This window comes from Narcine bancroftii, chromosome 1, assembly GCF_036971445.1.
Source record: "Narcine bancroftii isolate sNarBan1 chromosome 1, sNarBan1.hap1, whole genome shotgun sequence".
In the NCBI taxonomy this organism is placed as follows: Eukaryota; Metazoa; Chordata; class Chondrichthyes; order Torpediniformes; family Narcinidae; genus Narcine; species Narcine bancroftii.
In genome coordinates this window covers 87,207,122-87,232,795 of record NC_091469.1, presented here as the reverse complement: position 1 = coordinate 87,232,795, position 25,674 = coordinate 87,207,122, and the positions used below count along the sequence as shown (strand labels likewise).

Sequence of the window (25,674 nt, the reverse complement as noted above, 5' to 3'; positions counted from 1 at the left end):
TCATCACCATTTTTAACAAAGAATGTACGGTGCCAATATTTTGAAAGGATCTCTGAGTGAGTGGCCTGATATTTTTTTGCCTATGATTGTATTTGCCTAGAATCTGCCAAGGCAGTTAAAACCGGCCTCAAAAACTATAAATTTGATTCTAACTCTATTGGCTCTGGGTTTTTTTTTACCATTGTGAGTGTGCCAGGTTTACAATTAGTGTTTAATTTTATTTCTGGGTATAGCTGGTAGTGCAAAGGTTGGGTCCAAATGCGTACTTGAGTGGGTTCTTGGAATTTTGCCATAGGTCCGATTGCCAATTATGCAATCAGAATCATTTTTTGTAAAAATATAAATTTACTGTCACTGCCCCAACTGAGGAAAAAAATCCATGTGTGCAATTACTTTTCTGTCTCTCATCCCTGATACTGTATTCCTTCAGGGACATGAATGGAGAAATGCTCTTAGCTATGTTTCCTATGAGGAAACCCTGGAGAAACATTCCCTTTCCCCCCCACCCCCCAACCTTAACAGGGTCAATGGAAAGATATTTTTCCCTCTGCACATCTCATCAGGAAGGTCGAATATGATCTGACATGTTTCCCGTCTTGCTGTAAATGTGTTCATTTAATACTGAAAGTTAATGGATTTCATTACTTTGTCATTAAAATTTAAAGCAAAAGTAGCCTCTTATTGCCTTGAGAATACATAACCTTGGATTGCAAGCTATTTATATCTAATCATTACTTACATTCATGAAGGATTTTGTTACTATGTGAGCTCTCCCAATGGATATGATAAACCATTCTTGTGTTGAATACATGTCCTGCATTTCTAGAGAGAGCTTGTTTGTTAATTCAATCCTAGCTGGAAATAGCTGCTGATATTTATTTAGAAGGAACATTGAGGGCCACACCTGCGAAGCTCACAATTAGATGCCAGCCTTCACACTCCACTGGACACTTCCTTTCACCTTCCGGATGGTCAGAGTTTCTGCTTTTTTAAAAATCATTGTCCCATATCAAAGAAAAAAAAAATGATGATGTGAATGCATTTATTGCAACAAAGATAGCAAGACAGGTTTACCCAAGGATTCTATTCCAGTGATAACTGATTTCACTCATGCAGAGTTTGGGACACTACAGTCTATTTTGCATTGTGTGTAAGGTATGAAGATACTTGCCCACACTCCACTGCGAAGAATTTGGTTGATAACCAGATATCCCTGGTTGAGTGCATAGAAAAGCACTCTCACAAACGTGAATATTTCCATCAAATTCCCATTGAATGATGATTCAACAAATTTCTGAACATTCACAAACAAGACTCATGTTGTGTAATAGCCACATCCACAAATTGCCGTCAGAGTACAATGGAGACATATTGGAGCCGTATTCCAGAATGGAATCAGTTTTTGCAAAGGGGGGGGGGGGTGGGGGACGGGTAGCAGGGAGATTTTAGGATGGGTAAAGTAGAAAATATGCAAATGTACTACCCCGAATTATGTAATATCAGTAACCTGCTATGTTAACGACAAAGGACTTGAAGAGATTGGATTAAATTTATGCACACTGAACTGGGTAAAATGAGTCTCAAAGCAATTAAGAAAAGCAGAGAATAATTAAAATCACAAAATAAATTTACTAATCTGTATTGTAGGCAGAAAAGATGAATTTAATTTATGGTCCTGCATTGTAAATCATCACATTACCCTAAATCCTTTCCATCGGGCTTTCTCTAGCACTTGTACAAAATAATATAGCAAAATGCTTCATGACTCCACTTATGGAGATCCTGTATAAATCTATGAATGGTGACCGCATATAGCCTTTCGCATGCAGGTGATAACGATTCACATCAGAAATTATGGCATTAACCCTCACAGAACCAAGCTAAATTTTTACCCAATCATGTACAACTAATGTCTAGGAAGAAATGTGGAACCAAGTCAAATGGATTGGAAGGTAATACTGCATAAAGGTTTGGGTGAGAATTAAATGTAGAAGAGCTGATCTTGACAAGCAACTTCTGAACAAAAATCCAAGGTTCCTTCACACTATTCTGGGTTTTCTTTTTGTTAAATGGAGACTCCAAGGAATGGAGGAATGTAATTTTCTGCTGATGGGAACAGTACTAAATTTGTGCACAATTTACTGCTCCTTGAACTTTGCACTTTGGTTCTGAATATTTTGCAGGAAGATTTAATTTAGCTGTATTAAGTAATCATTCATTATCAGAAAGAAACAAAAATCCAGCAATAATGTTTTAATAGTCTGAAGGTAAAGCTTGATTGTTGGATAATGTAAACTGGATAATTGTAATTTTGTAGTTTATTTGTTATATTTTTCCTAACTTTTGTTTCATTGAACTGAAGTAAATAAAACTGTTATAAATTGGGTCCCAACTCAATATCTTAATTGCATATGAGCAATAAATAATCCTTTCCATTGTAAAGATATTCAATATGGTTAAAAAAAAACTCAATTAGAAGAAAATGTAGCCCAGTTGATAAAGGATAGCAATTGTCATCCACTTTAAGCTTAATACCAGAGTAGTGATACGTGACTTTCAACATTAGAACAGAGTTTTCCATTCTTTTATGGCATACCACTTGGCTTAAATGTTGTTCACATGCTCTTAGTCATACAACTTTTATTATTTAACTATTTAATATCCAAATATCCTTTTTGTCTACTCACTTCCTGCATTGTCTCCTACCAGCCAGTTACAACACCCAACCATCAATCATCCACTGGACTCTCTTGGAGGCCATTGGTCTAATTGCTGCCACAGCTATGATTAAAGTGTACTACTACCTCATTTTTTGGATCTTCCCTCAGGAAGCTGCTGCAGTTGTAAATATTTCATCCTTTCATTTTCTGAGCTGAATAGTGCCGCTCTCTGGGGATGTTGCACTGGTGCCTGGGCATTTCCTTTTGAGAATGAGGGCTTTTTCTGTGAGTTTCATGAAAGCTGGTTTGGCACCTGGCAGAGTTTTCCTTGTTGAAGCACGTGAACCTTTAGGATGTTACAGTATGAGAACAGGAGCTGAGAGCGGCCTGGTAAGTCAAGCAATGGATCTCCAGAGGAAAGTGGGCACAGTTTTGACACTTAAACTCATTTAAACAGATGTATGGATAGCAATGACTTTGAAGGATAAGGACCAAGCAAGTGGGATGACCTTAGAATGACGGCTTGGACAAGTTGGCCTGAAGGGCCTGGTTCATGTTGTATGACTTTATTTTGAAACACCAATGGGAGATCTGGACTTGTGCAGAGAAAAGGTCTAGTTTTCTGCACAGAAAAGTAGAGGAGGTAGTAGATACCTGATTTCAAAGGAATATTTACACTTTGGTGAGGATTTCCAGAAGAACAAATTGGATGGATTTGTTTTCCAGTGCTCTAATTCATAAGAGATTTACATTTGTGCTTCTTTTCAATGTTGAGATAAAAAGAGTAATTAAGGTTGAAGGGGTTGTAAAACTTTGACCATAGCTGTCAAACTAATATAAAATCAAGGAAACTCAAAGCTGCAAAAATAATTTTGAACTGCAAAAAAAAACCAAACTATACAGATATTTGGATAAGAATGAAATTCTGATGAAGAACTGGTTAATATGATTGAGAGCTCTGTGAAATGTGACACACTTGATGCTATGGTAAATACTACCACAAGAAATATCCTATTGATATTTAGTCCGACAATGAAATCCCATCTGTGAAAACAATGAACTGGTGAATCAGGGACATGAGTAAATGGACTTGAAATTTAGGGCTTGACTACATTCTGCAAATTCTGCATGCTGGAGTTTTGATTTCCTTTTGTCTGATGTTAGATATTCATTTTCTTTTCTGGTTTTCAGTCTTCATAATAATGGTTTGGGGGGAAATTTCAGAACGGAAGAATGGTAGTGGCAGTGAGATTGTGTTGAATGTTGTGCCCAGGCATGCTCATATAGCCATGATTGTTTGTGAATGAAAAAAGAGGAGGGACTAATGTTTGATCCTTTGGGGTAAAAAGGGGAGCTGGTGCAGAAGTAGGAAGAGAAAGCATTACAGGCTATTCCGTGGCTTTAATACTAATGATAGTCGAGCAGGTTCCCACTCTGATACAGTAATTTGGCAAAAAGGCGGTGTGATTGGCATGCCAAAGTCTGCGAACACGTTGAGAAGGATGGATGTGAATGATTGCATTCTTCAGTCATAGCTACCATCAACCCCAAATCTCCAAAGATTTCTTGAAGAAATGTAATTCAATGCATCGTAAACTTTTCTATTTTGCTCTCTTCATTCTTCATTTCCACATGTAAGTTCCTTCTAATCTTTACCCACTTTTCCTCCTCATTACATTACCTGGGATTTTGAAAGCAAAAAAAAAACAAAATACATGTTCAAAATGTTGAACAAAAACAGAAAATGCTGGAAGTTCTGTGTGGGTTAGGCAGCATCTATAGTAAGAGAACAGTGATCTTTCGGTTTTCCTTGCAGGGTCAGACAGCACCTCTAATGAGGAAAGCAAAAAGATCGCTGTTCTCTTACTATAGATGCTGCCTAACCCACACAGAACTTCCAGCATTTTCTGTTTTTGTTCAACATTTTGAACATGTATTTTTTGATTTTTTTTTAAATTACATTTTCTGATTATATATCTGAAGAGGCAATGAAGTTCAGGAGGAATTTATGGAAAGAGAAATTTCTGAATGCCTTGGGGTCATTTATTTACAGTCAGCCCTGAGCTGGTGTGAGAATTGGAGAGGGTTTCTGATGATGTTTTTGCAATGCACCTGCTGCACCTCATATTTGTTGCTGGTTGTCTACCAAAAATTAATTGGGAGCTTGCTACCCTGTGTGCAGAGATAGCAGGCAGTGCAGACATAATACACCAGTATTGGAAAGATTGGATATTTGAGCTGCTTGATGGAGTGGCCATCAAGCCAACTGCTTTGTGCAGTTTCACCCTGTTCTTCAGCAGAAACATTCAGAAAAGCAATAATAATATTACATTAGGTAGCCTTTAATCTTATCGACTGACAAACGTAAAAGGGTATTAGGTGTTTAAGCGAAGTAAAAGAGCTTTCCATTATAACAAAGCACAGACCATTAATGGTAGCATGCAAAGGATATCTAATGGCAAATAGACAATCTGAGTTTTTACCATAACCCAGAGAATTATCTATTACATTAAGCTCCCTGTTAACCATATATACACTTGATTGCATTTTATGTTCTGTAGGTCTTGATTACACTTAAAATGATTCCATTCAACATTTAACCCAACCACACCAAATGAAAATCTGTGCTGAAAAATTTAAAATATTCCACAGAATTCCAATTCTCATGTGTCACACTTTTTCTTCCCCTGAAGATCACATTATTATGTCACAAATGTTTCAAGCAAGAAATCAGCTAACGTTGCTCTAGCAAGTGAAGCACAGTTTTACAATTATTGTTTTATTTTTGTCAGCTGGGTCCGTCAGGTGGACTTCCACATTCCAACCCAGTTGATTTCCAACTTTCGCAGATGGATTATCACGTACTGCTGACATAAAGGTAACAACAATATTCCGAGACCTGGACCCAAGTCCATATGTATAAGTTTGAACACTCAAAGAAAACTTGCTGTCACCATTTCAATAAATAGTCATGCAAGACTCATCATTTTTGATGTCTGGCAGTGAAAACATAAAAAAATCTTACCTCACATGATTTAATGCAATGAATCATTTCAGGGGGAGGGTACCACTTTAGTCCTGCCGTACAAACTATATTCTGTAAGAGAAAATCAATTGATCATTGTTCTGCTGTCAGTTTGGTGTGTACTTTTGTAATTGGAATCTTTGGCTGTTTTTCCCATGGTCGTTTACAATACCAATGTGTGAGAGTAAAAGGAGGTATCTAGATTTCTCATTATGACAGTAGACAAAGCAATAATCATGATTTAGGGACTGATTTGTTCAGGGCATTTGCAACTTCTCCATCCAATACTTGTTTATGTTGGGAGTCTTAGTCAATCACTATTGAGAGTAGATTTGACATTTTAACATGATTTTCTGCCTTATTTACATCACCAAAAAAGCAAACTGCTGAATGTGAAAATGTAAAAGAAAGCCTTAGTTAGGTGATCTTATGTTGTCAATATTGAACATCTAAGTGAACACCAAAGAATAAGAATAAACCAATAGTCAAAGGGATTGGATCCAGATGCAAAATTTTACTTCACACCTGACCCCTTAAAGTGAGATTTATTAATTCCTACTTTGTGAACGATAAATATGCTGTGATTGTGGAGAAAGAGTATGATTAATACTGATATCAAAATGTAAACTTGAATCCTCTTTGATTAAATGACAGATTCTTAAATTTGCTCTTGCAAAGCAATTCCAAACATTTCACATCCATGTTGCCTTTGACAATTGACCAATCAATGGTCAATGTAGAACAATGGCCACTGTAGCACAAAATAAATACATGGTGTACTCAACAGGTTATGTCTGTGGAGAGAGACACTGGGTGAATATTTCATCCATGGCCTTTCACAACAACTTGAAGATGTAAAAATGAAGCATCTTTTCAGTTACAGAGTAAAAGGGAAGGGGAAAAGAGCAGAAAGAAATGTATTTGACAGGTGGCTATGATATTGGCTAAAATTGGTAGTAGAGGCATCCCTAAGAGAGGTGTGAATTGGGGAGGATAAATTGAATCTGAAATACAAGAAGAGAAAGGGGAAAAATGAATGCTAGAAATGTAAGTTAAAGATTGGAACCATACTCATGAAAAATCATCACCCTTTAATGTTAACTGCTTTCCACTTCGCAGACTTGCCTGGACCTGCCATGTTCTTCCAGTCTCCCTAGCTCAGAGCATAATTAATAAAACCAGTGTTGTGAAAATCACTCCTTCAGTGCTGGATAGAAGCCTTGTGGCTTAATGTACAACTATTTCATTGGTGTGTGATATTATCACAGCAATTATGCTTAGGTGTTTTAATTCTATTCCTTTTACTAAAAGAAGTTGTTTGATAAACAACCTTTCTTATCAGATATTGCCCTTTTAATATTCTGTTACCTTTCATCCTTGTGCATATTCATTTGCTAAATTCTGAGAATCCACAATTACTTAAATTAGCTGCTAAATAGAATACTAAGTCATAGGGCCGGCAGTACCATTAGGCCAGCTAGGCAGCTGTCAAGGGCACAAACCTCAAGGGGCACTGTTGAAGAGAGATTCCAACAGCTCCAGCACCTCTGCGTCATGAATGATGCGGTTCTGACTAACGTGCTATAAGCACAGGTGCTATTCTGGTAAGGCGAAGGGAGAAAGTGGTCATTTCAGAGGTTAGGATCGAGAGCACAGATTGCCAATGGATTGAACAAGAGTCTGTGTGGTTGCAAAGGCTGTGGGAGCTCTGAGGTGAATCTACGGACACTCAGTGACTCTGAAGGGGCACTCCTTTGCTTCTCTTTGTCTATTGTTTAGGGGTGCCGGGCAATACTCTTAGCCACTCTTTGCCTGCCTTACGCAGACAGAAGTTGAATTATATCATGCATTTTACAAATTTTAAATGTTTTATTTCATGACAGTAAAAGGAACCATAAGCCTTGCATTCTAACATTTTAGGTTTAGACCAAAATTCTTTTTTTTCCCCCCAACCCCCACCCTGTTCCCCATTTTACTGACTCGATTCAGAAATCGAAAGTCTGAACCTGAATGATTACAGATTAAGTGGGTTCACCAGTTCAATACACTTTGAATCAGCAATAGAGTCACCCATCAAGATGCAAGAAAGCATCTGTCTGTGGCTTAAACCTTTTAGCTACCTGGTTTGTAGTTTCTGTGCAACATGGAACAAAATGTTCTGTTTATACTCATAAATAAGTTCAAAAGCCACATCAGGTATTGCACCTCCTCCGCTCAGCCTGATCAACACCACCCTGACCCCCACCCTCCCCACTCAGCCCGATCAACACCCGCCCTCCCTCCCACTCAGCCTGGGAGAACCACCTCCCCCACCCACCACAGTCCTTAGCCCGGCCAAGGGTGCAAAATAGTCTGGCACCAGCCCTTATCATAGGTTAAAGATTTCATCCAGGAGGTCAGTCAAGAATAATATAAGATCAAAATAATATCAAAAGTGTTGAAAATGTCAACATCATAAAGATGTTTAATAGGTCCTTCAAGTCCTTTTGAATTTTAAGAATAAAGTGGGCAAAAGATTTAAAGAGAGATTTCATTCCCAGAAATTCCATTGCCATCAGTGATTAAATTATGCCCTCTGTTAACATGTAGCTTCCAGTTAACTCCAAGTGTTTCTGTGCATGACATGGGTGACTCCATTCAATGAAGATGTTCTTATCTGCTCGACTGCACAATCAGATGGCAATGCGTGATTTGAAATTTCAGATTCCCTCCATTTTGGAGGGAAAGAAAATAAATTCAGAAGTGTTCCTGGCTGGATGACCACTTTGTTCCCTGAACAAGGCATTTCAGCTATGTCAGGGCCTTAACTGGTCAAAATACTTTCCTGCTGCCTTTAGAGAGTTCCATGTTAGTATTTCAATCCCACTGAGGGTCCTACCAAACTAAATTTTTAAAGACTTTGTGACTGTCAAAATAAAAAATGAAAACCTCCCAATGTGCCAATTATCAGTAATGGCTAGGATGCTTCTATTTATGGCATATGAAATTACAACTTTTATTCAATTAATCTCTATTTTCATCAAAAGGTTATAATCAAAAGTAAATCAGAGAAAATGTAGGTTTTCTACCATTGGTGTCAATATCTGTGGCTCTTTAAGTCAATAAAAGACGTGGGAGGCAAAGCATCCTTAAGGTGAACCCTGGACCAGAAAGAGAGCCCTCTGTCAATCAGCTTTCCGATCTTCCAGCCTTCAGCAATGATTCAGTCAGGGGCATCGAGGAGTAATGGTGGAACCAGGATTTTCAGCAATATCTGTACTGCAGAATTGCAGCCCAGACCAAGCAAACACATCTGGATGCTCATATTGTATTGAACTGGTGAATCCACTTAAACTGTAATCATTCAGGTTTAGACTTTTGATTTCTGAATTGAGTCAGCAAAATTGGAAATGTGGAGGGGAGTGGGAAAGAAACCAAAGAATTTTGCTCCAATCCTAGTATGTTGAAATGCAAGGTTTATGGTTCCTTTTATTGTCATGTAATAAAACATTTAAATTTTGTAATATACTTCATATACTTCAACTTCTGTCTGTGTAAGGCAAAGGGTTGCCATGAGCATTGCCTAGCAATAAAGAAATAGAAGCAAAAGCGTGTCCCTTCAGAATCACTGAGTGTCTATAGATTCACCTCCAGAGCTCCCACAGCATCTGCAGCCACACACACAACCCCATTCAATCCACTGGCAACCCGAGCTCTAGATCCAAACCTCTGAAACAATCAGGAAGCCTTCAGCACCTGAGGCCCTTCAGGAGCCCTTTGTGCTCTCAGCAGCTTCTGAAACCCTGCTTCTGATTCCTGGTTCCCATGAGCCTGTCTCCAGCAACCTGTATCCTGTGTGAGTCTTTCAACGGCAAGTCATTAACTGCCAGCAGCTTCTGTGGGTCCTTCAGCCCCTGAACTCCTTGCTGGTCTGATGCCATGATCACTTGGGTCATCTCCCAGATTTCTCCTTCTCAACAGGTGGTGTTCCTTATATTTCTGGTGAAATCTGCATGGGTCTGCTGCACATCAGAGTCTGCAACCCCTCTTGGTACTCTACCCAGAACAGGCAGCATCATTTTTAGCACAGGATTTAAAATAATCACTGGCGGCTACTTTAACAGGCCATTAAAAGCATTTATGGAGCCATCTGAATCATGACCGAGCAGTAGGACTCTGCATAGCAGCTCTGTGCCTTGACTTCCCACTCTCCCATGTCCACACCAGAGGCAGCTTTGGCAACAGTGCAATTTTATTCTTTTTTGATACTTTCTCATTATTTATTGACAAAAAAAACTACTGAAGGAGCATTCCTTGTGTCTCCTAATTTCTAGACCAAATAATTTGGTCCAATGAGCCAACTCATAAATTATGACATTGTGTGTGGTTTTGTCACCTGGGCAGGAAATCAATCAATTGTTAGACCAAGGAAGGAAAACCTTGCTTTGTGAAAGAAAAGAGGCAGGTTGGTGCAGAAGTCCACAAGTCAACACAAAAGGTTAAAAATTTAAAGATTGGAACTGGAATTTCCCTATTCTGTAGTAAATAAAAAGTAGACCAATTTCAATAATCCCGAGATAATCAACTACCTTTTGTAGGTTTTGATAATGGATCAAAATCCAATATTTCCATGCAGACTTCAGGAAGCCAATCTTCCTTGGTTCACAGTAGACACAGTGTGCCCCACCAACCTCCAAAGAAGATACCCATGGAGATCTAATGAACTCTGTGGCACGAGTTTCCTCGTTTCCAATGGAGACTAAAGTCAGATGTCAGTAATAGGGATTGCTAGTATCCAGCATCATGAAAGGCATTGAGTTGATGGAACAACCAATCACATTGAATATCACTTAGCAATAAAATCTGAAATGGGAAAGTTTGTAAGTTGCATTTGAAATCTTCCAAAAAATCTGCAAGGAGCTTAAACTTTTGAATTTACTTCGCTTTTTTTTCAAATTAAAAAGTATAATTGCCAAGCTAGGGGTAATCTTTGAAAAATAATGTCCTCACTGGTCATTGGTTAAGTCTGTGACATCCTCAACGATGAAATTTCTGATTTAAATATATGCGTTAAGGTCATGCGTTGATTCACTTAAATGTACAATATTTTAATTATTTTTTTGATATTTTGGTGGATCGTGCACCATTTATAAAATACCCAAAGAGTAGAATAGTTCCTAAAAATAGTTTTCAAAATGTTTTTGTCAATCAGTGAGTTAATTCTTGCTTGTGAGAGGTTAGCTTGTCAGACCTTCAGCCCTTGGGAAAGGTAATGGTAGGAAGGCTGGCAAAACAGACATAGTTCAGACTGTCTAGCATGGAATCAATAATGCTGATATCTTCTCAGCTAAAATGGACAAAAATGTCTGAGGAAAAAAAATGGCGGCACTGCAAGAGCAGTTGTAACAGCAGTGCTATCACTGGTAGAGTCCCAGGAGAGCAGGGGAGCAGAGATACAGCACTATTGCCCAGTTCTAATGCAAACAGCTCCAAATAAGCTTTGAACAGTCTGTTCAAGGAGCTGATGGTGTTTTACTTTAAATCCTACAACCATGGAGGTCTGTGCCCAAGGTGGGTTCGCCTATGCTGGGCAGCATACCAGCAGGGGTTCCAGACTTCAGTGCAGGGCTCCAAAAATGAGGAGAAATCCCCTGCCCTGTCTCCCCTTCCCAGTGAGAAAGAGAAGCATAGGAAATGACCCTACAGTACTGACAATGGCAGTACACCAGCTAGAAGCTCTTTCTTCTTTGGCTTGGCTTCGCGGACGAAGATTTATGGAGGGGTATGTCCACGTCTGGTGCAGGCTCGTTGGTGACTGACAAGTCCGATGCGGGACAGGCAGGCACGGTTGCAAGGGAAAATTGGTTGGTTGGGGTTGGGTGTTGGGTTCTCCTCCTTTGTCTTTTGTCAGTGAGGTGGGCTCTGCGGTCTTCTTCAAAGGAAGTTGCTGCCCGCCGAACTGTGAAGCGCCAAGATGCACAGTTGGAGGTGATATCAGCCCACTGGCGGTGGTCAATGCAGCAGGCACCGAGATTTCTTTAAGCAGTCCTTGTACCTCTTCTTTGGTGCACGTCTGTCGGTGGCCAGTGGAGAGCTCACCATAGAACACGATCTTGGGAAGGTGATGGTCCTCTATTCTGGAGACATGACCCACCCAGCACAGTTGGGTCTTCAGCAGCATGGATTTGATGCTTGCGGACTCTGCCAACTCGAGTACTTCGATGTTGGTGATGAAGTCATTCCAATGAATGTTGAGGATGGAGCAGAGACAGCGCTGATGGAAGCGTTCTAGGAGCCGTAGGTGATGCTGGTAGAGGACCCATGATTCGGAGCCGAACAGGAGCGTGGGTATGACAACGGCTCTGTACACGCTGATCTTTGTGTGTTTCTTCAGGTGGTTGTTTTCCCAGACTCTTTTGTGTAGTCTTCCAAAGGCGCAATTTGCCTTGGCGAGTCTGTTGTCTATCTCTTTGTCGATCCTTGCATCAGATGAAATGGTGTAGCTGAGGTAGGTAAACTGGTTGACCGTTTTGAGTTCTGTGTGCCCGATGGAGATGTGCGGGGAGCTGGTAGTCATGGTGGGGAGCTGGCTGATGGAGGACCTCAGTTTTCTTCAGGCTGACTTCCAGGCCAAACATTTTGGTAGTTTCCGCAAAACAGGACGTCATGCACTGGAGAGCTGGCTCTGAATGGGCAACTAAAGCGGCATCGTCTGCAAAGAGTAGTTCACGGACAAGTTTCTCTTGTGTCTTGGTGTGAGCTTGCAGGCGCCTCAGATTGAAGAGACTGCCATCCGTGCGGTACCGGATGTAAACAGCGGCTTCATTGTTGAGGTCTTTCATGGCTTGTTTCAGCATCATGCTGAAGAAGATAGTAAAGAGGGTTGGTGCGAGGACGCAGCCTTGCTTCACGCCGTTGTCAATGGAGAAGGGTTTGGAGAGCTCATTGCTGTAACTGACCAGACCTTGTTGGTTTTCGTGCAGTTGGATAACCATGTTGAGGAACTTGGGGGGGCATCTGAGGCACTCTAGTATTTGCCAAAGCCCTTTCCTGCTCACGGTGTCAAAGGCTTTCGTGAGGTCAACAAAGGTGATGTAGAATCCTTTGTTTTGTTCTCTGCACTTTTCTTGGAGCTGTCTGAGGGCAAAGACCATGTCAGTAGTTCCTCTGTTTGCGCGAAAGCTACACTGTGATTCTGGGTGGACATTTTCGGCGACACTAGAAGCTCAGCGCCTGAAGAACCCACACAGGCTGTGGGCTTTTAGCGACTTGCAATTGATGGGCTCACACAGGCTGTGGTCTGCTTGCTACTCCCAGTCCAAGAACTCACACAGGCTGTGGGCTGCTGGAGACACGGTCGACGGACTTGCACCAAGGTTTGGCAACTTGCAGTTGAAGGGCCCAGGCCAACTGTGCGCTGTTGAAACTGGTTCACAGGAACCGGGCAACGGAACCAGAATTCAAAAGGATTGTGAGGGAAAGAAAGGCTCCAGAATGGCCTGATGGATCTGAAGGCTTCCTGATTTTATCCGATGGTTGGATCTCGGGTTTGGGTTGTTGATGGTTTGAATTGCAGTCTGTATAGTTGCAGAGGCAGTGGGAGGGCCAGAGGTGAATCCACAGTCACTCAGTTACTCTGAAGGGATTCTCTTATGTTTCTCTTTCTCCAATTATTAGAGGAGCTGAGCAATGCTCATAGTGATTTTTATGTTGACTTTGCAGCTGATAAAACTTGAAATATATCATGTATGTTACATTTTAAATGTATTATTACATGACAATAAAATGAACCTTTGAAACCTTCAGTTTCATGATCGGTTTTGTCCAGAATGAACTGCAGAATCAAATTTCTGCTTGTAAGGTCTCAAAGCATTTTCTGTTGTCTTGGATGTAGAACACTGCATAATATTTTGTGTTGTATCACTTGAGATCCCTTGAAATGCATCGTTTGCCATTGTAATCAGCCACTTGGGATCAAATTACCTTATTTATAATGTTAAAGGTTTTTAAACCTTGTTTTAAAGGTTGTCATGTTGATTAATAAATCTTCAGAAGACCCTTTTTTGTGCGCATTGTACTTGGGGAGGTCAGCAATATTACAACAGCAAAACAACCTGAATAAAGAAAGCATAATTTGCTCTACTATGAGTATGAGCCAAATATTCGTCTTGATGAACTGCAACAGTTCCTGCCTAAAGTTTAAAATAAATCTAACCTTTGCCTTTGGAGGGCTCATCCAGTACTTCACGTCATCTGAAGTCATGTTACTTGGTAAAATCACAGGGTCATTTTGATGAGACAAGCAGAAAGCATGACATTCCGCCCCTGAAAAGAAAGGAAAGGTGTGATGTGCTGTGCTGCAGCCAGCAAACACAAAAACACGAGAAGGCTGTACTACAGGCTTTAATCAGCTCAAATTCTGTACACAAGTCTTAATATCCTGCTGGCTCCACGTGTACCTGGCTGTCCTCTGCTGGCTCCACTGACCCAGGGAGGGGCCGGCTCAAGTCTATATACAGGCCGGTGATTGACAGCCAGCCAATTGGGGCCAGCCTCCCAAGTTGCCTACCTGCAGGCAACTTCATTCATTTAGTATTTGTAGCAGAATAATAATAGGGAGTAAAATAGTTAATTTGGATGAAAAAGCAATTATAATTCTTTGACAATTAACTACCAGTGATGGTGCTTCCTTATTCAATATTTTGTGAGCAGGCATTTATTTTAGTGCTTTCTGCAAATTCAATATATTTAAATGATTTTAAAATGCATAGATTTTGAATTAATTTATTATTTCTCCTCTTTTGGCAATGACCAGAATAATTTATTTGCAATGGAGACCTTGGCAATGGAAGCTCCTCCACATTCTGACAGTACATTCCATGGAGTCCAGCAGTTGCACTACTGATTGGCTAAAATATTTAAGTACTATGGATAGCTCCATATTCAAACACTCACACTGGCCTTTTTCTCTCTCTCCTCTATCTTTAACAAATCAGCCAACAGTCTTGCCAAATGTGAACTCGTTGCTGTATTTTACACTAATTAATGGTATGTTTCTGGTCTTGAGATTTCAATTATTAAGTTTGGCCCAGTCAGGACAGGATGTTCAGGTTGTACAGAATATTTTACTTAAACAATATGAAAGACAGTTATGAGTTTTTATTATATCACATTCAGAACTCAAAGAACGATGAAGAGGAGAAAATGAACAGCCAGATCCAGAGTCATGGCAAATGTAGAAAAAATGTAAATATCTGAAGGTAGAGGCTCATGTTATGAACTAGACAAAGGACAGTGAAGTGACTTTGTAGTCAAGATTTTGTGCAGTGTTATGGAAGCTGCATCAGAAAGTGCCAATAAGTGAACTCCCTTTATTCAAGTAACACTGGAATTGAAGTGACAGGCATCCATTTTAAAAATTTCTGTAATGTTAACATGTGGTGTAAAATAGGAAACCTGGAGAGAGAATTTTTATCTGACCAGCCAAGGGTCAATCTGAGAATGTTTTTTTCTTCATTGAGTCCATTATGTAATTTTCCAAACTCTGTCTGGAGACTTTTTTAAAATGAAACAGTGACATAACCAGGAGTAAGATTTCAACAATAGATGAGAGGTATTCTCCAAGACTCTTGAGGGAAAAGTGTTATGATATATTTTATGTATTGATTAGGAGGTATAGAAAATGGTCTTCTTTAATATTAACGTACAATTAAATTCACTTCAAGCATCCCTCCACCAGTCCACCCTGAGTACATCATTTTTTGGATGAAAAACTAACTGCTGGTGGAAATTAGTAAGTCAGGCAGTGTCTGTGTAGGAAAAAGAACAGTCAATGTTTTTGTTAGAGCCCCTTCATCTAGACGAGGTGAAGGATCTTGGCCCAAGACATTGACTGTACTTCTCCCTCCACAGAGGCTGCTTGATCTGCTGATGTTCTCCAGCAGTTTATCCATTGCTCCAGTCTTTCGTGCTTCTTTTCTTTAGATAAACATTGCTCTGCCAACAACACTGATGAAAGAAACAGCTCAAAGCCACAAGCAGTTTGCCTTGTTTCTCCAGTTCCCCTCTGTTCCGAATGGAAAAGACTTTGCCACCTCAACTCACCTCTGTATGATACCCTGACAAGGCTGCCGTATCAGGAATTTACAAACGTTACTTGCTGCCCATGCATGAAGGTAACTCTACACCATTGTATCACCACACACAGTTTTAAGCTCTACATTGTCATCACCCAGCTCATGAGCCACAGAATCTATGCCAACTACCATGAGGATGCGATGGAGTTAGGAAGTCAGAGTTTTGGTTCTTATTGTGAGCTGGTGTCACAAAAATGGAGAATTTCAGGGGTGAGTGTGTGTGTGGAAGTACCCTTGTTCCCAACCCCACTCCACATCACAGTCTGCAGTTGGGATTGTCAACATTCACCTGAGAATTACAAAGGCCATCCGCATACTCTCCTTTGCGCAGAACCAAAATGCTCTAAATGCCCTGGAATCTATAATTTTGGCAAAGTTATAGAATTTCACAGTGGGCATGAACCCAGTGAATCTGTTGGAATCGAACCTGTGGAATTTCGAGCAGCTCAGACTGTCAGTTGATGGTCCCCTTGTTGATTATAGGTGCAGAAATCTGGAATGTTGATTCAGCATCCATCAATATTATTAGATCTTGATGGAAGTGTCATCCATTTAAGTGAATATTTGATGTCATGAGGAAACCATTGATAGCAAGGCATGTCAAGTGGGTTGAAAGAAGAAAGGCTGAAAGCAGCTTTGTTTGCAACATGGAGTTATGTTGGACTGAAAGTGCGGTGAATTTGTTAATACATACAAGGGCAGCTCAGCGGCTCAATAGCCTGTTACCGTGCTGTAAATCTAAATAAATAATTTTTAAAAAGAGAGCTGCGCCTCACAGCACCAGAGACCTTAGTTCAACCCTGACCTTGGAAGTTGTATTAGTGGAGTCAGCATATTCTCCCTGTGATTGCATGAGTTTCCTCTGGGAGCTCTGGTTTCCAACCACATCCCAAAGATGTACAGGTTGGGAGGTTAGTTGGCCCCTGCAAATTGACCACCGTTTGACGAGAGTCCAGGAAAGTTGCTGATAACGTGGGAACTAATGTAGGATTAGTGCAAGTATGGGAGGTGTTCAATGGTTGATGCAGACTTGGTAGGCTGAAGTGACGGTGTCTTTGTCTGACTCTAGAAGTTGGTAAAGCCCTCACTGAGTTTTAAAATCTCTGCTATTCCTTCAGTGCATTACCTACCTATGCCATAACCGTCTTTGCAGAGCAGCCTGATGTGTGTGCTCAGGTGATGTGGTGGTGCACACTCTCCCTTCATTGAACTGCAGATCTGGAGTGAGCCGTTCCAGGTTCCATCCTTGCGGCAACGAATTATGTTGTTCATTGGTTCCTGGAATATACGACATTGAAATTATCTTAATTCATGATGTAGTTCCACCATGAAAACATAGAGAGCACCTGGCCCAGCTCCATATGTGCTGCATTGAGGTACCATTAACCACTTCAGTCTGTTTTCACTGTGGTGCTGTGTCTTACCGTGGTAAGTTTATCTATAACCCTGCTCTAGGCTTCACTGATCTCAGAGTTCTGGTTGAGGTCAAGAATGACTGTGGGCAAGGGAACATAAATAACCTCTGTACCAAATTTCACTATTGGCATATAGCATGTTCTGATTTATTGATCCACCAAAAGGCAGTTATGTTTCTACAACTGTCCCAATTACTGTTATCATAAATTACAAGCACATTATCCCTTTGTTCTCCGAGTCCTGGTTTTCAGGAACTACCAACAAGCGCATATACTCCGTGTCCCAGTTTTCCGGGACAGGTTTTATACCCAACCACTAGTTGGTTCATACTGATGTTCATCCTTTAAAGGTTTACCCATGGACCCAGTCTGGAGTACAGTAAATATTATGAGAGGTTAAAAATGTCCAGAGTCCAAAAGGTTAAGTCAGCATGTTAGAAAGATAAAAGCAGGCAAAATAAAGTTCAGTAATGAGCTGAGTTGACAGGGTTGAAAAATCTTGGCTTTGGAGAACATTGGAGGTGGGTTAAAAAAACAAAGCCAATATCTGGGACCTCTGCCACAAATTCCTTTCCCTCAACTTTTTTCTGTTACCTCTGAAAAATCCCCTTTGAACCTGCAAAAAGCTTCTTCCCCCTTATTCATTCCATTACACAAGACTACTGACTTCCACATTCAAACCACCTGCCTCAGGTGAATGAACCCCTCATTCTTTAACGCCTCCCAGTGTTGACTGTCCAAACCTTCTCTTGACTGATCTGCCATTGACTACTCAATGTTAAGAGAATTTAGATCTATTGATAGTGAAGGAATGATGATATATTTCAAGGTCGGAATGGTTGTGATTCAGAGAGCAACTTCTATATGATAGTGTTTCAATGTATTTGTTCAATTTGTCATTCTGGTGTATCGAAAATGAGAATTTCTCTCAAAAGAAGAGCATTGTAAATAGTACATGCGATGGCCACAGTGCACTGATTTATGGTAAAAGCAAATATAGGTCCAGTCAGGGGATCTGCAGGTCCTGGATAATCGTGCAACAGATGATGAAATCAATTCATTCTGGTAAAGATCTGTGTGTGTTTTCTGAAGGAATAAATGTACTCTGGTTGTTGCAGAGGTGCTTTGTTATTGCACTGTCTCAAATCTTTCCTCACACACAGTTCACTCACAGCTAATCTGGTTGATTCTTCCACAACCAATTTGCCAGCTGGCTACTTTGGTGGGCAGCTTCCTTTTCTGCTAGATTTATACAAGGTCAGCACCTCAAAATTCCAAAGGCATTTGCTCTGCTGGAGGGTGCAGGAAAAAAACATTACTTACTTTCTATGCATCAGTTCAATCAATGATTTAAAGAAATGCACAATTGGAGCAATTCAGGGATACTAAACCAAGAAGTGTACTTTGTTTCCACGGTCCTTTAAAGCTAATGAGCACTTAAACTCAACCAAAAAGTGTTTTCTTTCGTTGAGGGTATGTTTGTAAAATGAAAAATGCTGGAGAATTTCAGAATACAGAGCAAAGATTCTGAGTGTTAAGTGACCAGCTTTCTCTATTTTAAAAGGACTGTTCTTCATTTCTAACTAAGTGTGACATTCCAGCACACAGATGCAGCATTCTGTAGATCTTGCCTGTTTTTAAATCTGTTAAATTTACTATTTTCTATGCAGAGCTCTGCAGAAGTACCAAGTCAAATGGAGTCCCTGGGTTCCCACTAAATACTCCCAAATGGATCTCTTCACTGGGACCGCTACATCATAAAATTAACCTCAAAGTCTTGTCTGAGATGTCATTTTGAGCCACTGGAAATAAAATTATTCCTTTGACCGGGTCATCCTCAAAAGCTACTGATGAAAAAACATCCCTCATTAACCACTTCTCCATGAACTGGCACCCATCTGCACGTTAGAAAGTCTCAGACAGTGATGTGAGTCAGTCTGTTGAGAGAAACCCTCGTAAAACAAGCAAAAAAAAGTCTTGTTAAATTTTTGTGAGGTAAAATTAGAAAGGAAGTGTTCCTTTCTCCAAAAGGCAGTAATGTTTCTCCTTTACAGTTTTCCTACTTAAAAGCTAATTTTCTAACTTTCCACACATAAAGTGTTTGCAATTCTTGTTACTTACAGTCTGATTGCTGGCATCAGTGCAGTTTATCCAGCAGACACTGTTAAACTGGAAGCCATTTGTACAATGGTAGAGCCCATGAAATTTTGCTGGTACTGCGTCACACATGACAGGAGCACATATTCCTGGCTGCCAGCTCCCGTCCTCTGTGCATTTTCTCTTGAAGGTCCGTCTTGAAAATTAAAATCAAGAAAATAGTCACATTGAAGATTTGGCCCTTTCAAAACCTCATAATTAATTGATTGAAAAAAGTTTCAAACAATTCGCTTTCAATTGTGTTTTCTCACAGTATGACAACATATTCAGAATGTAATCCACAAAAGTGCTGGAGAAACTCAGCAGGTCATATAGCATCGATAGACAGTAAAGGGTAACCCAAGTTTCAGGCCTGAAAACTCCATCAAGGGTCATGGTTAAGTTTTTGGAAGTCACTATCACACAGGATCTTTCTGGACCCAACACAATAATGGCATCATGAAGAAAGCACGTCAATGCCTGTTCTTCCTCAGGAGTTTGCAGAGGTTTGGAAAGACATTGGAAACCTTGGCAAATTTCTTCAAATGTGTCATGTGTTGACCGGCTGCATCATGGTCTGGAATGGGGACATCATTACCCCTGAGCAGGTAGCTCTGCCAATGTTAGTGAACACAACCCAGGACATCACTGGCAAAACCCTCCCCACCAGCAAAAACAGCTACAGGTGACACTGTCATTGGAGATAAGCAGCAAGCACATGCTCTGTTCTTGCTGTTGCCATCAGGAAAGAGGTATAGATGACATAAGACTCACACGACCAGGTTCAGACTCACCAACAACAAACTCAATCAGGGACTAATTTAAGCACTCTTACTTTTGCACTTTTATTGATATTTTTCTCTCTGTGTTGTGCAGTCAGTTTGTTTACTTTTATTTATTTGCTTATATGTATTTGTTGCACTACAAATAAGTGGCAATTCTGCCTTGCCCCCAGGAAAAAAACTCTCAGGGTAGTGTATGATTGTGTGTAAACTGAAAATAAATCTGAAATCTGTATGTTGCTTTTAAGATATACCCGGGCTCTTCATTTAAGAGGAAAAGAGGGAAGTGAGAGGGATGGAAGGGACCTTCAGAAAGTTTGCACTCACCAAGAGAAGAATGTTGTGTGAAACCCATAGAATAATACTGTAGATTTGAGGGGGTTTTTGAAAAGTACTGAGAGTAATGGCAATACTGAAGTAAGCTTACAGAGCTAGCTGCAACTGAGGGAAGAAAGAAGGGCATGAGAGGAAGAGGCTGAGTGGAGAAAAAATGTAAATTAGTACAAATTCGAGGTTAGCAAATTGTGTGCAGTTCTTGCCCTTAATGTGATGAAACCAATGGGACCAGATTTTGAAAGGAACCAGCATATTTGTGCAGCTGGTAGTTCTGCTGTCACAGAGCTTTGGCAGATAGGGTTCAAATCTGTCCTCTAGTGTGGGGTTTGCATGGTCTTTCTTTGACCTCCTTTGGAGGCTGCAATTTCCTCCCATATGTCAAAGACACGTAGGTGTTTTCTGCTTAATTGGCCACTGTAAATTGCTCCTGGTGTGTAGGTGAGTGGTAGAATCAGTGTGAAGTTGATGGGAATGTGGTGAGAATAAAGTGGGTTTCCTTGAGATTACTGCAAATGAGTGCTTGGTGGTTGACGAGCACTTAGAGGGCCCCAGGCCATGTTTCCATGCTTCATGACTCACCCATGCATGGTGTTGCACAAGTGGCTGAGAAGTGTGGAATGTCGGAAGAATTATGAGGTTCTGGGCTGAGGTTTGGGTGAATTTCCTTCAATGGGGAGGGAACAGTAAGCCCGGACTTCAACATAATAAGGATACATCTTGCCAAGATTATATTACAACTTTTCTTGCAAACTGAGTTGGCATTTTGAATAACATGCCCTCTGGATCTTTGCATTTTTTAAACCAGAATTTTTTACCGGCATTTTCAGGTATTGAATAGAAATAGATGAAAGTTCACAATAATTATATGGTTTAAAACTGAACAATTTAAATTGACATTTATGCTTTTTGTTGATTAAATATTTTGGCAGAACTATTGTCACATTTTAGAGTAGGATGTAAATACTGAATCAAATTATAGTCCTAAACCAGAATTTTCAGTGAATTAAGAGTTCAGTAGAAATATTGTGAAGAAGAACGCAGAGCCCACCTCACTGACAAAAGGCAAAGGAGGAAAAACCCAACACCCAACCCCAACCAACCAATTTTCCCTTGCAACCGCTGCAATCGTGTCTGCCTGTCCCGCATCGGACTGGTCAGCCACAAACGAGCCTGCAGCTGACGTGGACTTTTTACCCCCTCCATAAATCTTTGTCCGCGAAGCCAAGCCAAAGAAAGAGAAATATTGTGACAATCTTGGGTAAAAGGTACATTGCTGTGAATTAGAGTGCAACAGCAGATTTGCATTGTCTGTTTCACTCTTCTATTGTTTATTTATTTTTCAATGATACATTTAAACTAGTTGTGACTCTGCTTTAAAATCATACTATTCCTTAAATTATGCAACAATTCCAGCTCCCCTTTAAAATGTGGCAAGAGTGCCCAAGATTGTTTCCTTTCTTGTCAAATCTATTGAGCATGGATCCTGACAGCAAGGGGCCTGGCTGACAAGTGATTGGGCATCCCAGTCAATTGTTTCCAAAGGCCAGCTCTTGGATAATGAATGGGATTGATTTCCAACAGGGTGTCCAACTCTAAAATGAAGGTAGTGAGAAGTGCATTCACAGCTCATCATTATTTTTTAATCCTGTTGAACCTTCTGCATGATATTTTAGCTTGTTTTCCTCCAGTTATCCTCAATGAGGTATGAGAGTAGATCGAACCATTTCATTGGTTGTAAGGACTTGCTCGAGTATCCTCATGGACTAATTTTGTCCAAGAGTTAAAAATGAAAATTATATCCCCAAATGTATTGCTGCATCAAGTTTTTTGACAGTCCTGCTGAGCCCAATGACTTCCACTGTGGATAATTGTGAGGAAAGTTCTTTTCCAGTGAAAAGAATAGTCAGCCCCAATGCAATGAGCTACTCTATCATCTGTGGTCGCTATATTGAAAGGTCATCTCCTATGCTTCTTCTTCTGAACGGGGGTGGGGAGTGTTGTTTTCCCATTTCTGGTGCCCTGCACCACTCCGCTCCTCCCCTGCTGCACAGCATCGATGCTGCCATCTAGGGCACAGACCTCTGTTGTTGCAAGATTTAAAGAAAAATACCATCAGTTCCTGCAAAAGGATGCTTAAAGCCTGTTCAGAGCCCTCAGCATTGGGACTGGGCAGTAGGATACGGCAGAGAAGCATTGTATTTGTGCCCATGGGAAGAACAAAATATCCAACGGATCTTTAAAGTGACTTTGTTATATTTTCCACATTTTTGCAATGAAAAGATCAGCTATGCCATTATAAAGGTAAAATGAAATATAAGAACTTGCACAAAATGAAAATTTGGTGTTTCAACCCATTGTAATCTTTCATAATATCTCCCCAGGGGAGAGTGGCACATGTGGTTCCTCTGTTTAAGAAAGGGTCCAAATGCAAACCTGGGAATTATAGGCCTGTAAGTCTGACGTCTGTGGTGGGCAAGTTGATGGAAAGTGTTCTGAGGGATGCTATTTACAATTTTTTGGAGGTACAGGGATTGATAGGGAGTAATCAGCATGGTTTTGTCAGGGTTAGATCATGCTTGACAAACCTGATTGAGTTTTTTGAGGGGGTTACAAAAAAGGTTGATGAAGGGAAAGCTGTGGATGTTGTCTATTTGGACTTTAGTAAAGCTTTTGACAAAGTTCCCCACAGGAGGTTAGGAAAAAAGGTGGAGGCATTAGGTATAAATAAAGAGGTAGTGAAATGGATTCAGCAATGGTTGGATGGGAGGTGTCAGAGAGTAGTGGTAGAAAATTGTTTGTCCAATTGGAGGCCGGTTACTAGTGGAGTTCCTCAGGGTTCGGTCCTGGGTCCACTATTATTTGTTATATATATTAACGATCTGGATGTAGGGGTGGAGAATTGGATAAGCAAGTTTGCGGATGACACAAAGATTGGTGGTGTTGTGGACAGTGACGTAGATTACCGTAGATTAAAAGGTGATTTAGGAAGGCTGGAGGTGTGGGCTGAGAAATGGCTGATGGAATTTAATACAGATAAATGTGAGGTGCTACATTTTGGAAAGGCAAATTTAAATAGGTCATATACATTGAATGGCAGACAATGGAGGAGTGCAGAGCAACAAAGGGATTTAGGAGTTATGGTAAATAGTACCCTCAAGGCTGATACTCAGGTAGATGGTGTGGTGAAGAAGGCGTTTGGAATGTTGGCCTTCATAAATCGGAGTATTGAATTCAAGAGTAGGGAGGTTATGATGAAATTGTACAAGGCATTGGTGAGGCCAAATTTGGAGTACTGTGTACAGTTTTGGTCACCAAATTATAGGAAAAATATAAACAAAATAGAGAGAGTGCAGAGAAGGTTCATGAGAATGTTGACAGGATTTCAGGGTCTGAGGGAAAGGTTGTGCAGACTGGGGCTTTTTTCTCTGGAGCGTAGAAGATTGAGAGGGAACTTGATAGAGGTGTTTAAGATTTTAAAAGGGACAGACAGAGTAAATGTGGATAGTCTTTTTCAATTAAGAGTGGGGGAGATTCAAACTAGAGGACATGGTTTAAGATTGAAGGGGGAAAATTATAAGGGGAACATGAGGGGAAATTTCTTTACGCAGAGGGTGGTGGGGATGTGGAATGAGCTTTCGGCCGACGTGGTCAAGACAGGATCACTGGTTACATTTAAGGAAAGACTGGATCGTTACATGGATAGGAGGGGACTAGAGGGGTATGGACCTTGTGCTGGTCAGTGGGACTAGGAAGGTGGGGATTTGCTACGGCATGGACTAGTAGGGTCGAACTGGCCTGTTCTGTGCTGTAAGTGGTTATATGGTTATATGGGTTGCCCTGAAGGAACTGATATATCCACCTCTCCTCATCCCCCCATCGCTTCTTTGACATAAGACAGTGTAAACATTGCAGAGTTTGTGTAACACGGTGACAAAAGCCCTAAAATTCAAGATAATTTTTGTTTTCAAATTTAACATAAATGGCCAAATATATGTACATCATCATTCTAAATTGTATATTCAGCAGAACTGAACCCATTAAGGGGAAATCTTGATTGTGTACCCCCATTTCCAAAGATTAGGATTTGTTTATTTGAAACTGTTCATTTGACTGCAGAAAAAAATATTTCTCTCCCATTCTACCACTCTCAATTTTTATCTTTGCAGCTGGGAATGAATGTACACTTCTGTTCATGAATAGGAATTAAAATTTAGGTCATTAAAAAAGTAATAATTCTTAATTCTTTTTTAAAAATTAGATGTACAACGCAGTAACAGGTCCTCCCAGCCCACAAGCCCATGCTGCCCAATTACACCCAATGAACCTGTAACCCTGTATATTTTGAAGGATGGGAGGATACCAGAAAACCCAGGGAAAACCCACACAGTTACGGAGAGAACATACAATCTCCTTGCAAACAGTGCCAGTGGAACCTGGGTTAAAATATCTGTCTATTTGCTCTATTTGCTCTATCCTGTGGAGTAAACGTTGTGAATTTATGTTCCTTCCAGTGGTCTACCAGCCTCCTTTATGGAAAGGATAAACATTTTGGAGAAACGATGTAGATGCAAAATCATTTGATGACAAATATCAATGTATGGTCGTTGTGTCACAGAGTCTTGAAGCACATAACAGGTCCTTTGACTCACCACATCCATGCTGACCATCAAGTACCTAGGTATTTTAATTCTAACTGAATAAAATTTGTTTTCTTTCAGTGTTGAGTATTTCTGGTTTGAAGAGGGATTGATGGCCAATTTTTAAAGGTACATTCCCTGGTTGATTTTTAATTTCTCAATTGAACAGGGTGTTGATAAAACAATACTTTTCCCCTAAGTCAGTTACGATTGATTATTTGTTTGCAAAATATTGATTGTCATAGTCAAAGGGTTGGAAAAATAAAAGGGTTCGTCAGTGCAAGTGGGGGTGGGGAGGGCAAGGGGTTGGTAATGGAGGGAATGGGTTTTGATTTAAAGTAATCTATCAGTTTCATTACAAACATACATTTGATTAAATATGCATGAAATTTCTTAAGTGCTTGCCACCACTAAAAGTCAGTGCAAAACAGCTGCCATTAGTCAGTCAGCTCCCAAAAGATTCAGTCCTGTACATTGTGAAGCAATGCTAAGAGCATGCTGAATTAATTTTAATAATTTCAAACAATGGGAATAAGTATTTTCTTCAATATTTACAGAATTTGTGTGG

General features: G+C 40.3%; 1 protein-coding gene across 4 annotated transcripts in view; it reads right to left on the bottom strand.

Moving 5' to 3' along the window:
- pappaa (pregnancy-associated plasma protein A, pappalysin 1a) overlaps positions 1-25,674 on the bottom strand; it is a 374,601-nt gene that overhangs the window by 79,034 nt on the left and 269,893 nt on the right. For all 4 annotated transcript variants that reach the window (XM_069932344.1, XM_069932351.1, XM_069932360.1 and 1 more), the window contains exons 17-20: positions 19,337-19,508; positions 16,931-17,078; positions 13,880-13,989; positions 5,686-5,757 (exon numbers count right to left, since the gene is read on the bottom strand). In XM_069932344.1, the coding sequence (XP_069788445.1) occupies positions 5,686-5,757; positions 13,880-13,989; positions 16,931-17,078; positions 19,337-19,508 (502 nt within the window). The remainder of the gene's footprint in view (positions 1-5,685; positions 5,758-13,879; positions 13,990-16,930; positions 17,079-19,336; positions 19,509-25,674) is intronic.